Here is an 18,165-nt window from a genome sequence, read left to right as displayed (position 1 = left end):
CTTACCTTCCCTCATGATTTTTTAACCCAGGGCTACCTATTATTTATACTACATATAAATGTTAACATGTAGTGTAATTAAAATTTTATGGTCAAAGAACATTGTCCATATAATAATGGTTCTCTGGAATTTGTTGAGTCTTTCTTGTGGTCTAATTAAATGGTCAATTTATGGTATGGCGCTTGAATATAATGTGTATTGTTGCTTGATAAGAATAGATTTCTATATATAATCTCAAGCATATTAATAGTATTAATCATGTCTTCAATATTTATGCTTTTATTGTCTCGTGTTTCAGAATGGCATATGTTAAATTTTTCTATGATGTTTATTGATTTACCTCTTCTATTTCTATTTATTTCTATTTCTTTTGTAGTTCTATTTGGATTTTTTAAATGTAATTTCAAATATTAAAAGTAAAAAAATTATTTTAAAATGTTAAGTATTTAACTTGTAAAGAATATACTTTAGAGAAAACAGGATCAATATATTACTAGTACGTCTTCATTAACATAGTCTAAAATAGTACATATGACCACCACAACATTTTACTTAATGTTTTCTCTACTGTTGTTACAGTATAATGTTAATGTATACAGACATGACAATCAGAATGTTACCAATAACATTATGCTTAGCAAAATTAGTATATGAAACAGTTAGTATACAAAAAACAATCAATTTCCTATATACCAGGAATGAACAATTTGCTCAAAAAATAAGCAGGGACCCACAACCTATCTGTAGACAATGGGACATCCCCTCACAGAAGGGTCACAAGGAAGGGATGAGTCAACCAGACTGCAGCATAGCACTGACGAAACACACAATATTCATCTGGTTCCTTGAGGGTTCCTCACCCCCAATTCTCATGACCCCAGCAAGAGATAGGAGCTCAGGACACATGGGATCCAGGAACAGGAATGGGAGTAATGATACCAGGAGGGTAGGGGGAAGGTGGCACAAGGGGAGGAGGGGGAACCAATCATCTATTTGGTTTTTGCTTGATTTATTTACACATTGGGTCGCTAACCTGGAGGTCGGCACTTGAAACTACTAGCTGCTTTGCGAGAGAAAGATGAGGCTTTATACTCTCATAAAGAGTTACAGTCTAGAAATCCATAGGGGCAGTCCACTCTGTCCTCTCGGGTTGCCATGAGTGAGAATTAACTCAATGGCAGTGAGTTTGGTTTAATGGTTTTTGAGGTATTTTGAATCTGTTGATTTATATGTATATGTGTGTGGTCATGTGTATATCAAAAAATATCGCTACTAAAGCATAGAAACCTTTTTAAATAAATCATTTTATTGGGGGCTCATACAACTCTTATCACAATCCATACATACATCAATTGTGTAAAGCACATTTGTACATTCATTGCCCTCATCATTCTCAAAACATTTGCTCTCCACGTAAGCCCCTGGCATCAGATCATTTATCCCCCTCCTTTCCCGCTACCCCTTCCCTCATGAACCCTTGATCATTTATAAATTGTTTTGTCATATCTTGCACTTTGCCTACTTTTCTGTTGTCCGTCCCCCAGGAAGGAGGTTGTGTGCAGATCCCTGTAATCGGTTTCCCCTTTCTATCCCACCCTCTCTCGACCACTCTCACCACTGGTCCTGAAGGGATCATCCGTCCTGGATTCCTTGTGTTTCCAGTTCCTACCTGTACCAGTGTACATCCTCTGGTCTAGCCAGACTTGTAAGGTAGAATTGGGATCATGATGGGGGTGGGGTGGGAGGAAAACTTTTTTATTAAACAGAAATATCAAAATATGAAACTATCGTTTCTCAGCGTATCTTCCATCTAAGTCTACTCTTCTTTTTGTTTCTTTGTTTGTAATGAGCTTGTATGTCACTAAAGACTCCAAGTCGACTTCAGTTTTTCACCTTTCCTCCTTTTTTAGCCTCTCAGACCAATATTTAGATCTGGGGGTAAGAAATCTGAAGGGGTCTATATACTTCCGAAGGCAGTCTTTCCATCTCTATAATCCTCCCCTGAAGAATTACGCACTCTTTCACTTAAACTACTTCAAATAGTTTTGACATCTGTGAGGGATTCATATCATACTTCTTTTAAATGTTCTCTGAATTTTGGGAACAAAAAGAAGTCTGAAGGGGCAAGATCAGGGCTGTAGGAGTATAAGATTTCCCTTGCTTTCCATGAAGACGGAGGTGTATTACAACAGGAAAAAATTCCACAGGCTCATTCCTCATTCCTGGCTTTTTTGATCACCAATGGAGTTTTCAATATTCGTCAAGCTTCACAATAAGTCCCCTTGTCATCTTGTGTACTTTGAGGTGGGTTAACCAGCCTTGAATTTAACTGGCCTAGCCTATCCCCTCTGAAGCCACAGTTTTGATCAAACCTTATTTTTGAAGGTACTCTCATGAGACTAAGACAGGTATATTCCTGAGAAAACTTGTCTGCAGCTTTACACTGATCACAGACATGTTTACTATGTGTTGGTTGGAATAAACCTGTGTGCGCATGAACTGGAATCCCAGTAGCAATACTTTTTGACTGGTACATGTGTATTTTTTTAATATGTATATGGTTTATTTCTCTCCTGCGTACCATTTTGAGTGCAGAATTGGTATTATGGCTTCTTTAGGAACTTATGTTTACTCTCTCTTACTGTTTTGTAATTCCTGGGACATTGCCCTGGTGGCATGATTCAAGCTGGTTCACTACCTTATCTCCTGTAAGATAAGCCCCTTCCCTTTGATGTCTCTACATAGAAATTGCACACATCACTTCTGTTCACTTTCCATTGACCAGAATGTCATATGTGGCACTTCTAGTTCCAAAGAACATTGACGATTTTGTTTTTTATTCTTGTCACTACAATGAATCAAGTAGCCATTAAATTAAAAACAAGCAAACCCACATAAAAAAACCCTCATGTGTTATTACTGCTACAGAAGAGGAAAATAGGTATTGGGTAAAAGCTAGGAGTCTGTCACAAGGTCTTTACATTTTGTACATCAATATTAATTAATATCTTTCTTTTGCATGTTTTTCTATCGTCAAATTTACTCAATTCAAGTTATTTTTGTTTTACCCGCTCTAGAAAATAAACCTCGTCTTCTACTGACTTTAGATGGAAGATTTGGAAGGCTAACTGATTTTTAAATGCTTTTAACCTAACCTGGATTTTTCAGTCTCATCGTCATCTCAATTCCTATAGGTACCTAATACAACCAGTTCTTAAGACTTTTGTGGTGTCTGTATTGTTGACATGGTTGCCATCTTGATTTGTATAGCATTGGGAGTTCTCCTTTCTCTACTAGATCAGTTACCTTTTGTGCATCTCCATCAGCTTCCCAAATTTTGGTGCTATTGTCTCCTCTCTGTTCTTGTGGGTTTATACCTTAAAAGACAGACATTTTTTCATTGTTAAGTAGAATAGTTTTAAGAAAGAATGGATGTAACTGTATGAGTTCAATCTACAATTTTTAACTGGAAATCCTCCTAATCCTTGTTAAATATTATTTTATTTTTTCCCTCAAAAAATAAAGTTCCATGCAACCACGAGGTGTCGAAGGGATCAGGTGTAAGGCATCATCAGAACAAAAAATCTTACCATAGTGAATGATGGGGGGAGTGCGGAGTGGAGATCCAAAGCCCATTAGTAGGCCACTGGAGATCCCCTTGCAGAGGGGTCTCGGGGAGGAGATGAGCCAGTCAGGGTGCAATGTAACAATGATGAGAAATACAACCTTCCTCTAGTTCCTAAAGGTTTCCTCCCCGCCCCCACTACCATGACTCGAATTCTATCTTGCAAGACTGGCTAGACCAGAGGAGGTACACTGGTACAGATAGGAACTGAAAATACAGGGAATCCAGGATGGATGAGCCCTATAGGACCAGTGGTGTGAGTGGCAAAACAGGGAGGGTGGAGGGAGAGTGGGTAGGAAAGAGGGAACCAATTGCATGGAACTGTGTGTGGCCTCCTCCCTGGGGGACGGACAACCGAAAAGTGGATGAAGGGAGAAGTCGGACAGGGCAAGATATGACAAAATACCCATTTGTAAACTATCAAGGGCTCATGCGGGAGGGGAGAGCGGGGAGGGAGGGGAAAAATGAGGACCTAATGTCGGGGGTTTAAATGGAGAGAAAATGTTTTGAGAAACGATGTACAAATGCGCTTTACACAATTGATCTGTGTATGGATTGGGATAACAGTTGTATGAGCCCCTAATAAAATGTTAAAAAAAACAAACAAACAAACAAAAAATAATAAAGTTCCATTTATTCCCACTGTTTATGAAATCTTGATTTCTATTTAAAGTACAAAGATCTTTGAATGGGCCTTTTCCAGTTCTAATATACTATGATTCTTTTATTTATGCTATCATTTATTTAACAAGTTCATTTTAGACAATTAGTGGAAGTCAGAGAATTTAACTGTAAGCAATACAGAAAGTCACATGGAGTCTATACATTTAGAAAGGAACAATAATAAGATAATAAGTAACTTTGGATTTTTAGAAATATAGTGGAGGAAATTACCAAGAGGAAGCTAATTTTGATGGGGTGATCACATAGCGCTTCTGTGGGAGATAATATTTGAGATGAAGCCTAAAGAATGAGTGGAAGCCAGTCATTCAAAGTAGTTGAAAAAGAGCTTTCTACGCAGCGAATGTTAAGTGTGCTCCAGTCGGTTCTGATTCATAGGGACCCTATGTTGCACAGAAGGAAACAGTGCCCATTCCTGTGCCATCCTCACAGTTGTTATGTTTGAGCTCATTGTTCCAGCCACCAGTGTCAGTTATCCATCCTGGCAACAATCTTCCTTCTTGCTGCCCCTCTGCTTTCCTAGGCAGTGGGGCAAGTGCAAAATGGCTGGACAATCTGAGGAACAGAAGGAAGATCCAGTACGGCTGGAGTCTGACAAATCAAGGGAACAGGAAATAAGATCCCTGTTGTGATCCCTGTGGGCTGGGTCGTGGTGGTACTAAGGATGAGGATAGAAGTGTGAAGGAGGCAGATATTTCAGCCAGCCTGTTGCCCTTTACTTATGTAACTACTGGAATGGAAGCACCGTTTTCCATGGCTGACTTATCTTGCAACTTGCTGAGGAAGTCACTTTCCTTGAACTCTTTTTTCCCTTAACAAAAGGTACTAAAATACACCGATCTCAATAATGTGGTCGAATAGATTAATAAAATGGCTGAGATCTTTAGAGCGTTTAAACACAGTACCCTCGCATTGAGTAGGTACCCAATATATCCTATCTCCAAGACTACACGAAAAGATTTGGGAACCAGTCTGATTTGGAGTCTGGGCAGGGCCGAAGAGGATGGCGTCAGGGGATTGGGCCAGTACAAAAGGGGCAAATCCACCGAGCGGGGCCAAGGCCGTCCCGCGCAGCTCGAAACTTCGAAACAACCGCGGTAGCTTCATCTGCAACCAATCCTAGAACGGCATTTCTTCGCGTCATTTGTTGCTAAGGCCCAGAGCGACGCGTCTGTCACGAAGATCCGTTCCAGCCGTTGCAGCTGTACGCGTGCTCAACTCTTGCGTGTCCCATCCGTTACGGCAGCGGGTCTCGGTCCGCAGTTGGAGATTCCTGGCCAGCAGACCTTCGGATACTCGCTCCAAACATGCAGAGGAGCGTCAGGTTTCCTTTTTGTGGAAGCTGCTGACCGGTGCCCGATCAGAACTCGCAGTCCTAAGATTCTGGTTCTTAGGTGTCTTGCTAGAGAAGCAGGACGTTGCTTTTTGCGCGAAGGAAGGCGAGCCAGGAAGGGAAGGTATTCCACTGAGCCATCCATAGTGGGCTGAGCCTGGCTCTTTAAACCTGAGGGGGAGGGTCCGGAAGTGGATGGGCGGGGCCAAAGGCCTGGGTTTATAAGAGAGCCTCTGCCGCGCGGGATCTCTAATCTGCCATTTTCTACCCTTAAGTCTCTAGGTATCCCAAGGTCCCTCTGTTTTCCTTCCCAGCTTTGTTCCACTCGCTGCTCCGCCACCTCAGGGGAACGATGGCCGCAGAGTGCACAGCCACTGCCGCCATCGCTGCGGAGCTGGTTCCCGCCGACAAGTAAGCTGGGCCGTGGGGCTCCTGAGGCACTGACCAGAGCGCGGGAGGGGACGGCAGCCAGGGCTTCACGGGAGGGGCAGGCCGGAGGATGGGCGGTCTTCCCTTCGATGAGGCACCGTCGCTGTTCGAGGTGGCCCGGACGCTAAAGCAGGCTGCCTCATGCCAAGAGCCTCGCGTTTCGGATCTAACTAGTTGGCTGGCGCCCCCTGCCCCGCTTTTCGCGGCCGCCATCTTGCTGGGGGCCTCGGCCACTGTTCCCATCGTCTGCCCCTCTCCTTCCTCCCCTCGCTTGGGGCTGTCGTCTGGAAGGTGGCGCCCTGCTGAGCTGGCTTTTCCCTCACGCCCGTACCGCCATTCTGAAGCGGCCCTGCGACAGGGCCCTGCAAACCGCCTGGGAAAACTCCCGACAGAATTGGCGCCAAAAAAAAAAATTTAAGCACGAGAGGGGACTGGACCCGTGGGGTCCAGAGTGGGCGGGCTCTCCAGGGGGCGGGGCCTCGTGCCGGCTGGCGCTTCCCTCCGCCTGCTCTGGGGCAGGGGGCGGGGCTCGAGGAGGCGGGAAAACTCCATTGTCTGGGGCCCCGGCGGCGCCGGGGCGAGCTTTGGGCTTTCGCGGTGGGGTGCTGCCCCTCGAGGTGTCTTCAGCCCTCAGGCTGTGGGGCTGGTTACTTTACCTTCCGACTCCCAGCGAGCCTGAGCTGCCCTGCCAGTGGCGCCGAGCTTCGGAATTGTTCAGACTTTAGAGGTGGTGGAGGTGGTAGTCTCAGTGGCTTCATGGAGACGTGGACGCGGTGCTGCTTGATCGGCAATGTTTGGTTGCTGAGAGTGGACAGTCGTCTGCGGGGCTGAAGGGGACTGACCAGAGGGGATGTTCAAACTGGCTTTGAAAGCGGCAAAGTGCCGCTCTGGGGTTAAGTGGAGGCAAAGCGCTAACGTCTGTATGTCTGGCTTCTTAATCTTTCTGAATTTCACAAAAGCCTGGTTTTTTTTTTATTTCTCTTGTGTGGTTTAGAAATTAGCTGCCTCCTCTCACTAGGGAGTTGCAGCTGTGAGATTTTTATGCTTTCCTGTTGGTTTACACTGTGAGAATGTTAGTGTACATTTATAGGGTAGCAGTGTTTTCTTAATCCGTTAAGTGAGGAAACGCAAGATTAGGATGTTGACCCACGTGTATTTCATGAAGTAAGATTGGAATGGAGAAATTATTTTCAAATTAATAAGTGGTTCAGACGCCTAGTTAAATCCCAGTATTTGAGATTTTAGCTTTCATTACCTATTGAAAAGCTCACCTGGGAGGAAATAACTTGAAAACCGAATTAGTCTAGGAAAACAAAGGCCATATGTTATGTAAGTGGGGAGGCTGTCCAGAGTTAAAGCTGTGTTTGTGAAGAAATCAGTTTGAGTTTGAACTGTTTGAGTATGAGTGCACATTATAAATCAGGTATAATCATTTAAACAAATTGCATGTAAACTTCTGAATATGTAGAGAGAGAAATGGGCTGAAAACCCACGCACCCCCAGCTCAGAGTTGGTTATGATATCAGCTTGATGACTTACAGGTGATGATGGAGCTGGACAAGCTTTGTTTCAGTGAAGTGTTTGGTCTAGGCTTTTCCCCCTCTATTAAATAACCTTGCCAGAGTGATCAGTTTGTCTAAATGTTAAGTCAGTTCTTAACATTATTAGCTTGTAAAACCAAAACCAAACTCATTGTCATCAAGTGAATAGAGGCTGACTCTCATAGGAGTAAACTGGCCCTGTGAGTTTCCAAGACTAACTTTACTGTGGGAGTAGAAAGCCGATTGTCTAGTGTCCAGTGGAGTGACTGGTGGTTTCGAACTGAAGAGCTTGTGAACTCCAGCCTGTGCATAATAACTATGCCACCAGGGCTCCTTTTTATTAAGAAGACAAATCACAACTGAACCAATAGGTAACATAAATGGAGAAAAGGTTGAAGCTGTCAAAGATTTCACCTTGCATGATACACAAGCAATGCTCATAGAAGTAGCAGTCAGGAGAATTAATAAACAACAAAAAACCCTGATTGTATTAGGTAAACCTGCACAAAACATCTTCTAAAGTGTTGCAAAACAAAGAAGTTACTTTGAGAACTAAGATGCATCTGACTCAGGTCATGGTATTTTCTTTGCCTGGTATGCATGTGAAAGTTGGACATTGAATACATGGAAGACTAAAGAAGAATATTGAAAGTGCCATGAACTGTCAAAAGAACAAACATCTGTATTGGAGAAAGTACAGCCAGAATGCCCCATAGAGGCAAGGATAGTCACACGTACTTTGGTTGGACATGATGCCAGGAGAGACCAATCCCTGGAGAAAGACATGTTGTTGGGTAAAGTAGAGAGGCAGTGAAAAAGTGGAAGGTGCTCAGGGATATGGATTGACTGGCTGTAACAATGGGCTCAAACATAACAATTTTGAGGATGGAGCAGTGCTGGGCAGTGGTTGCTCAGAACTGACTCAATGGCACCTAACAATGAGTTATTTCTAAACTAATTCTTTTTTTAAAAAAAATAATTAGGGGCTCATACAACTGTTATCACAATCCATACATATATCAATTGTGTAAAGCCCATTTGTACAATCATTGCCCTCATCATTCTTGAAACATTTGCTCTCCATCTAAACTAATTCTTAATCTATTGTCTAATTGCTAAGGATTTAAAAAATTAGTTTTATTGGGTTATAATTAACACATACCATTCAATAGTTAAGTCATATTAAGAAAGGTTAAGGTTTTTTTTTGTTTTCCTTTGAAGTATGTAATTTTGTTTTGGGGTTCCCCCCCTTTGAAGTATGTCAGTTTGTGTTGTGATAGGAAGAAGAATGTTCAATTGGAAAGAGGAAGTCTTAAGATTTTTGGGCTTAGCTGTCTTGTAATTCTTGAGCTGTTTATTCCTTGCTTCAGAAGAGAAAATGTCAAAAATGAGTAGCTTACCTCAGTAATCCTAAAGTTCTGGAATTTATTTCTGTTCCTACAAGGGCTTTGTATTGCTTTCATCAGTATTACTGTGGGACCTCATGTTGGTTCTTAGTATTTTGCTATTCGTAATAAAATTAATCTTATGTGAGTTAGTTTCATGGGAGTATGGTGAATTCATGTCATTGTAATTGAGATATAGTTGTATGAAAGACTTAGCCAAATACTTAGGCATGTACTTTTGGGGGATTTGGAGGACATATGTCAGTATATTAACTCAAATGTGTAAGTGGAAGGAGGGTCCTGTTGGTGGGGTTGGGGTCGCAAAAGGGGATTGTACAATTTAAATTGTATTCAGTTAATTTTGATCTTTAATATGCTCAAGGTACTTAAAAGAGCAAAATAAAAAAATCTTTGTTTTAAATTTGGTGAATATTTACAAAACAGTTTTCCATTCAACAATGCATACATATTTTGTTACATCTAATTCATTGCAACCCCCTCAATGCAGCACTAAGCCCACTTCTTCCCGGTGCTTCCCATTCCACTTCTCTCTCGTCTCTCCTTATAACCCTTCTAAACATTGTCCTTGGCCAAATATTGCCCCTTTGGTCACTCGCAAATGGTTGCTTATTCTAAGGTGTTTGGACCTAAGTAGTGTTACTATTCCCCTTATAGACTTGTCTATTGTTTGGGTGAAAATTAAGCAACGGGAGTACCTTTAGTTCCATACCTGAAGGGTAACATACCTAAAGGGCCACAGACTTAGGGGAGTCCACCATCCCCAGTCTTATCTGACTAGTAGGACGAGTCTCTCGAGACTGAATTTTGTTCTATAGTTTCTCCCTACTCTTTCCAAGACCTAATGTGATCCTTTTCACAGCACATTTGTTTCTTTTAATTTTTAAATTTTAATAAATTATTTTCTTGGGAGCTCTTATAGCTCTTACAACAATCCATACATTCATTTGTATCAAGTAGATTTGTACATATGTTGCCATCCTGTTCAAAACATTTTCTTTCTACGTGAGCCCTTGGTATCAGCTCCTCTTTTTTCCCCTCCTTTTTCACACTCCCACCCTCATTAACCCTTGATAAATTATAAATTATGTATTATTATTTTCATATCTTACACTATCCACTGTCTCCCTTCACCCATGTTTCTGTTGTTCGTCAGCCGGGGTGTTGGGAGGAGTTAAACTCTGATCAGTTCCCCCTCCCACTACCTTCACCCTACCCTCATGGTATGGTTTCAACCCATCCATTGCAACCCCCTCTATGTCCAACCTTTTCTCCTATTTTCTCCCTCTGTCTTTGTGTCCATTTTCTCTTAGCCATCTAAACTCTCTATCTTTGGGTAAACCTGCCCTTTTGCTATTAAATGTTTGAATATTCTTACAGTGGTAAGTTCGATTCCAGACCTGAAGTGTGACTGAAGGCCATAGTCTTGGGAGTCCTACCAGTCTCTTTATCAGACCTGTAAACCTGGTCTTTTATAATTTGAGTTTTGTTCTTTTTTTTACTCTTAACTTTTTAGAACAGTGGTTTTCAACCTGACTGATGCCACAATCCTTTAATACAGTTCTTCATGTTGTGGTGACCCCCAACCATAAAATTATTTTCGTTGCTTCTTCATAACTAATTTTGCTACTGTTATGAATTGGGCGACCCCTATGAAAGGGTTGTTTGGACCCCCACAGGGGTCTTGACCCACAGGTTGAGAATCATTTGTTTAGAACCTAATGTGATTTTAAAAAATCATTTTATTAGGGCATATACAACTCTTATTACAGTCCATACTAATGTGATCTTTTTCAGAGCAGTTTGGTAGTGGTAGCTGGGCACCATTTAATTCTTTTGATCTCAGCTGTGGAGACTGAGGTTCATGTGGTCGGTTAGTTTCTTGAACTAATTGTTTGCGTATGCTTGTGATTTTCATCACTCTTTCCTCTGAATGTGTAGATACCAATAGTTGCAATTTACATGGTTGCTCACAAGCTTTTAAGATCCTAGTCACCATTCACTGAAGGTGTTTAGTTTTGTCTAAAAGGTTTTCCCAGTTTTGTCCCCTGTGTCCTCTACCTTATTCATGGATATCTGATTTTTTTTTTAATCTGACTTCTTTTGACTATACAAACAAGAACTCACTGCCCTGTAGAACAGGTTAGAGCTGCCCCCTTTGAGTTTCCTGAGACCATAACTCTTTACAGGAGTAGAAAGCCTCATCTTTTCTCCTCCAAGCTCTTGATGGTTTTGAGCTGCCCAGTGTACACCCCCCAGTACACTACTAGGGTTCTTTACACAAAGGAGAAGCATTCATTTTCACACCAGCCCCAAACCAGTTGTCACAATGTACTACCTCCCTCCATTTTTTACTCCACTTTGATTACACTACTTACTATTTTTCTGCCTTTGGTCTCAGCTCATAGTTCTTAAAATCCCTTCAGTCAATAATTTTCCCTTTCTAGAGTAAACTATGACTTCTAATATCACCAATTAGCTTTGCTTGTTTTTGAAACTTAGAAAAGTGAAACCATAGAATATGCCTGGCTTCTTAAACTTAGCATTAAAAAAATTAGCATTCCAAGAAGGCTAAAACATCTTTAGTGCTTTCTGCTGATTCCAGTATGACTATACCACAGTTTATCCATTCCTTCTAGATGTTGGACTTATCTATTTGTAGGAGATAGATCATAACTTTTGGGGAGGAAGGTATTAGTACTTTTTTGTTCTTTTTATAACTAGACCATTTTCTAGCTCTGTCACTGAGGCTGAGTTTTTCCCCATTTGTGAAGTGGTGGTAGAGGGAAGAGTCTACAAGTCTTCTAAGATTCAGTCTATCTGGCAGATTTTCACCTAACCTAAGTTAGGTGTGTAGTGATAGCCTCAGTGAGATAGGTTGGTCTTAGCAGGGAAACTTTATCCATAACCATGGGAAAGGAGAGTATGGACACAGATGCCGGTAGATCCGTTAGTTTTGATGGCTGGAAGAAGAGAGACTGGTTGCTTCATTTGTTCAATGAGGCAATGAGGCAAGATCATGTGCCAGGAATTAAGGGGGACTAGAATATGGTGTAGGGGATTTTTTGTGGAGAGGAAGAGTGAGCAGCAGTCTGAAATATTCTGGAGCAATGAGGTTAGTTTGCCATTGTTGAGTACTTGGTTTTATTTTCAGGACCAAGAATTTAAAGTGAGGCCAGAAAAGTGCTGTTGTAATATTTTCTAGTCTAGATGTTCATTAAGTTACTTGACTGTCACAGACATAGGATAGATGATTAGAGATTTGAGACTGATTGTGGAACTTCCAGTTTTCCAAAAGAAAACTAAAGTAGAATATTCAAGAAGTGAGAGTTTAAGGGAGGTGGAATCTTGAAACAAAATGTGGATGAATTGTTGAAACTGATCTCTAACTTTCATCCAATTCACCATAAAAAGTTTAAAATAAACATCTTCAAGGTAAAAATCATTGAAACTGCAGGGGTGAAGGGTGAGGGTAGTCACATATATCTAGCTATTTGGCAGCAACTACCTTCTTTTGTTTGTTTGTTCTTCTCCTTTCTCTCAATTGTATTGTATCTTCTGCAGTCAGGCATTTTCAAATGGATGCATTTAAAAAACACTCCCTCTGTCATATACCTCATTGAGCCCTGTAATGGGTTACACCTTGGGCTGCTCACCACAAAGTCAGTAATTGGAAACCAGCTATACTACCCAACCACACTAAAGGAGAAAGACGAGTTTGGCTTTTTGGATCATGTATCTGTTTAGCTACTATCCTTCATTATTTCTTTTAATGCCAGTCTAAAGATAAGAATCTGTATACTTAGGTTCCACTTTGTTATTTCATTTTAAAATGTTCTTTATGCATATTTTAATATATTGTGGTTTAGGCATACAAAGATTATCACGTTACATCGGTCCTGTTAGATTGTGATTATTAAATCTTAGATTGTGATTATTTTTTTAATCGTTTTATTAGGGGCTCATACAACTCTTATCACAATCCATACATACATCAATTGTGTAAAGCACATTTGTACATTCATTGCCCTCATCATTCTCAAAACATTTCCTCTCCACTTAAGCCCCCGGCATTAGGTCCTCATTTTCCCTTCCCTCCCCGCTCCCCCCTCCCTCATGAGCCCTTAATAATTTATAAATTACTATTTTGTCATATCTTGCCCTGTCCGACGTCTCCCTTCGCCCACTTTTCTGTTGTCCGTCCCCCAGGGAGGAGGTCACATATAGATCCTTGTAATCAGTTCCCTCTCTTTCCAACCCACTCTCCCTCTACCCTCCCAGTATCGCCACTCATACCACTGGTCCTGAAGGGATCATCCGCCCTGGATTCCCTGTGTTTCTATTTCCTATCTGTACCAGTGTACATTCTCTGGTCTAGCCAGACTTGCAAGGTAGAATTCGGATCATGATAGTGGGAGGGGGAGGAAACATTTAGGAACTAGAGGAAAGTTGTATTTTTCATAGATTGTGATTATTAAATGACAATCTAATAGGACAGATGTAGCTTAAAGACCTGCTCAGTGGATCCCAACTTTGTCACCAATATAGCAGACCAGTTCAGGGCTGCTAAGATCTTCAACCTCTGGTGTTCAATGTGTGGTGAGTAGTAAATCCCACTCCACATACTAGTGGTATCCTCTGGAAATCTCAGCTACCCCAGTTGCCAGCACAGCCCTTTCACTGTCATCCCCATTCACCCTGAGGTAGGTTAGCAGGTCTGGCACCATTTCTGCTGCCCACCCCATTGTCATTTAGTCAAGTTTGACTCATAGTGACCCTATGAGAGAGTAGAACTGCTTTTTAGGGTTTCTAAGGTTGTAATCTTTCTGAGAGCCTCATTGTTCTCCAGAGGAGTCTTCTGACTTTGCAGTTACAGCTGTGTGTGTAACTCACTATGACACCATAATGCATTTTCCTACTACTTAGGTCTGTTGATATGTTGAAATGACTCAAAGTCTAGGGAAAGGCATATCATTAGTGTAAGTAAGGTGACCAGACATCCCGCTTTTGGCGGGACAGTCCCGATTTTTAACAATTTTTACTGTGTCCTGTGTTTTAAAAAAGTCCCGATTTTTGAAAAGAATGCATGACAAGCTAGGGTATATGGTTTTTGGCTGCCATGTGGCTATTTCGCCAGGATATGAGTTTTATCAATGGTGTCCCGCTTTACCAATGTTAAAATCTGGTCAACTTACATTAGTGTGCCTTCTTTTTCACACCCTTCTCAAGCTTCACTGAGTGTTCTTCTTTCAGACCATTATTGGCCTCATGTGGTCCTGATAGATTATATCATTCTTCCTAAGTCTTAGTTACCATTTGACTGTCTTGGTCTCGCTGCCCCACTCCAAAAGGCCTCAGGTGTGACCTATCTCAGGAACTAAGACCAAAGCCAAATTTGTTACTGAGAGGAGTTTCTGTTTGTCACAGGTATGTATCGGAGTACATACTACCCTTGATTTATAAGGATTCAAGTTATGACAAACAGCATTTATGGTTAAGTATTATGTACATGGGAAAGTCAAAAGGTATTAGTGCTACAAAGTCAGAGACCTTTATTAAACAAAAATACCCAAATGTGAAGCTATTATCAACATACCCTCCCATCTAGATCGGTACACTTCTGAAGGAATCTTTATTTAGATCCAATAACTTTTCCCCAATTATGCATTCTTTGATTTATACCATGTCAGAACAGCAACTGGGGCTATAGTTTTAGCATCCTCCAGGGACTCAAATCATTTTTCTGTTAAATGTAATCCAAGTTTCGGAAATACAAAGTTTGAAGGGGCACAATCAGGGCTGTAGGGTAGATGGGGGAGATTGTTTCCCCATATTACTTCTTCTTAGGACAGCCTTTTTTACCCTTGAAGAATGAGCAAGTAAGGTATCTTGTGATAGGGAAAAAACTCCTTGACACAATTTCTGGCCTTTTTCTTATCAGCACAACTTTGAGTTTTCTTAAAACCTTATAAGCTTCTATAATTCTGTTATCTTTCCATGAAAATCATTATCAGAATCACCTCCTTGGAATCTCAGAAAGCAAATTTCTGTAACCATCTGAGTTAACTTATCTTCCTTGAATTTAACTGTCCAGTAGATCTCAGAAGCCACTGTTTTGGGGTTGAAGGGCCCCCAGTGAGGCTAAGACGTGTATATTACTGAGAAAGCGTGACTCATACATATATAAACTGAAACTTAGTATTTTTTTTACTGACCTTATATCACATACAGTATTACAGAGTGTAAGTTGCTGGTAGTATTTTTAGATGTTCAGTTTTATGATTTAGTGTTGAAAACATTGCTATGTTTATAAATATATTGATAATAAAGGACAGTACTAATGAAAATGAGATATTCAATTTATATTGGAAACAATTTAGGACAATCAACCTCATTGCTCTTCAATTTGTTTCAGTCTGACATTTGTCCCCTTATGCCATTTAAACCCTTATTATAAGTAAATAGTGATTGTCTCAAAGCTAAATCAGTCCTTATCATGCTTAACTTTTTAACCTAGTTCTTCTTCGTTGTCTTTGGCATAAGTCAACTCCTTCTTGGAAATTTTTCTGTCTCTGCTCTTTAATTATTAACAATTGCTAGAATAGGGAAGACCAAAGAAATGATATTCCTTAGAAGGGGAGGATTATGAGACTTTGTCGTATATACATGTTACCTAGAGAGATTAGTGCCTGATAAGAACATTTTGTTTCGTAGAGTCAGTGAAAAAGAAGCCCCTCAAGGAGATGGATTGACAGTGGCTGCAACAGTGGGTTCAAAGCACTGTGAGGCTAATGCAGGGCCATGCAGTTTTGTTCTGTTCATTGGGTCGCCGTGAGTCAGAACTGCCTGGCTTGTAACAACAATGCTGATCTATCTTCTATGAAATTACATCCATTTATTCCCTTTTTATCTGCCCAAGTTGAAATAAATAAACTGGCTGAGTGTACCAGTGTTAGTATTTTGGTCTTTGTTGGGTTTCTTGTTTCTAATTGTGTATGCCTTTCAAGCTATCTTTCGCACTGTAGAGTCTACCAACTCTCAATAGTGACCCTGTAGGATTGGGTATAAATGCTTTATATAGTCTCCTAGGTGATAACCTATGGAAACAGCCACATTTTGCTCCTTTGGAGTGGCAGTTGCCAACCTTTGAGGTATAGCAATCTAGTGCTTAACCACCGTGCCACCAGAGCTCCTTTCCTGTTAATAGTAATTGAAAAAGTAAGTTTGATCCTTTTACACCTTCAGCAACTCCATCAGGCTCCAGTTTTGCTCCTGGATGCATCCTGTGTTGGAAGATGGCAAACAAAAGTTACAAAGAAAAGCTGTCCAGTTCTGGGAATTTATAGTCTAAGGAAGTAGTCTCTAAGGTAGGGAGGAATTTATTAATACATAGATTGAGACTGACAGTTGTATTCTTTATAATTTTGTAGTTTAAACTAGCTCTTAAAAATGGACAGTGAGTCTTAAAAAGATTTCCAGGTTACAGATGGATTGATAGATGATCATAAAAGCAAGAAAATAAACAATTGATGCTTCTATATATCTTTTATTCCTAGTTCTTTGTTAGCCATATTATGAAGTTAAGACAATGGCTATTTAGTGTCCTCTTGCAGATAATTTGAAAAATAATCTGCAGGTTCAAGGTAAAGTTGCTAACTTAGCAAGTAAGGGGAAGCAGCTGCTTTTGAAAAGGACAGTCATTATTCCAGTTTGGCTAGTTTGGCTTCTCATTGCCATTGAGTCAATTCTTACTCAAAGCAACCCTAGGATATGGTAGAATTGGCTTTGTGGGTTTCTGAGACTGTAACTTTACAGGAGTAGAAAGTTCACCTTTCTCCCGCAGAGCAGCTGGTAGTTTAGAATTGCTACCTTTTGGTAGGCTGCTCAGTGCTTAGCCACTACACCACCAGGGTTCCTCATGGTAAAAGGAGGAAAGACTAAGGTTGTCAAGGATTTCGTCTTACTTGTATCCATAATCAGTGCTCATGGAAGCAGCAGTCAAGAGATCAAATAACACATTGCGTTGGGTAAATCTGCACAAGACTACTTTAGAAAAGTGTTGAAAAGCAAGGATGCTACTTTGGGGACAAAGGTGCCCCTGATCCAGTCATCTCATGCACATGGAAGTTGGATATTGAAGAAGGAAGACAAGAAGAATTGGTGCATTTGAATTATGGTGCTGGTGAAGAATATTGAAAGTACCATGGACTGCCAGAAGAACAAAGAAATCTGTCTTGGAAAAAGTACAGCCAGAATGCTCCTTAGAAGCAAGGAGGCACATAACATCACCTGGGTTGTGGGTGTTTGTGTGTGTGTGTAACAGGAAGGATGTTAAAAGACTTCATTGCGTATACTACTTTGGAAACATCAGGAGAGACCAGTCCCTGGAAAAGGACATGAGACATGGTGAAGTGAAGAGGCATTGAAAAAGAGGCAGACTTGATGGGAAGGGCTGTGACACAGGCTGCATCAATGGGCTCAAACATAAGGATAATTATGACGATGGCACAGAATCAGTAGTGTTTTCTTCTGTAGTAAGTAGGGTTGTTATGAGTCGGAACTGACATGATGGCATCTAAGAGCAGTTTGGCTTCATTGCTAAGCAGTTTTCTTCTGAAGATTCTATGTGATAACAGATGTGTTCACCTGACTGGTGAAAAAGAACTATTGTAAAATCTGTATGATAACTTACTCTTTGTGGTAATTCCCATGTTTCACTCATTTTCTCATGCATAAGCAAGGCAGTAGTTCAGGCAAAGACTAAAGAGAATGCTGTAGATCTCTATCTGTACATCTCTCTTTGTTCAGGTCCTATAAAGTGTAGCTACCTTGGTCTTGATATTTGAGTAAGAATTTTTAAGTAGTACCAAGTACATAGGGTCAGTCAATGAAGTCATTTAAGTTCAGTCTGTCTTGAAACTTACCTAACCCTCCTCAAGATAATGCAATGATACAGCATCCTACAAAAGTGACTGTTCTTGTTAGATGCTACTGAATCAGTTCCAATTCATAGCAGCGCTGTACAGCAGAATAATGTACTGCCTGGTCCTGCCATCCTCCTTGCTATTTAAAGCCCATTTTGGAGTTACCATATCTTCCCACTTTACTAAACATGTTTCTCTCCAGGGACTGGTCTCTGTTGATAGCGTGTCA

The 18,165-nt window shown here is 40.8% G+C and overlaps 1 protein-coding gene across 1 annotated transcript in view; it reads left to right on the top strand.

Annotated features, from left to right (window-relative positions):
* Nucleotides 1–6,138: 6,138 nt before the first annotated feature.
* The window catches only part of LOC101643571 (nuclear autoantigenic sperm protein), a 34,256-nt gene continuing 22,229 nt past the window's right edge, over nt 6,139–18,165 (top strand). Inside the window, exon 1 of the mRNA XM_004699685.2 lies at nt 6,139–6,359. Coding sequence (XP_004699742.2) covers nt 6,139–6,359 — 221 coding nt within the window. The remainder of the gene's footprint in view (nt 6,360–18,165) is intronic.

Source organism: Echinops telfairi, unplaced genomic scaffold (genome assembly GCF_000313985.2).
Source record: "Echinops telfairi isolate 266 unplaced genomic scaffold, ASM31398v2 ScPeMD7_443;HRSCAF=831, whole genome shotgun sequence".
Taxonomy (NCBI): domain Eukaryota; kingdom Metazoa; phylum Chordata; class Mammalia; order Afrosoricida; family Tenrecidae; genus Echinops; species Echinops telfairi.
This window is presented reverse-complemented; position numbering and strand designations above follow the sequence as displayed.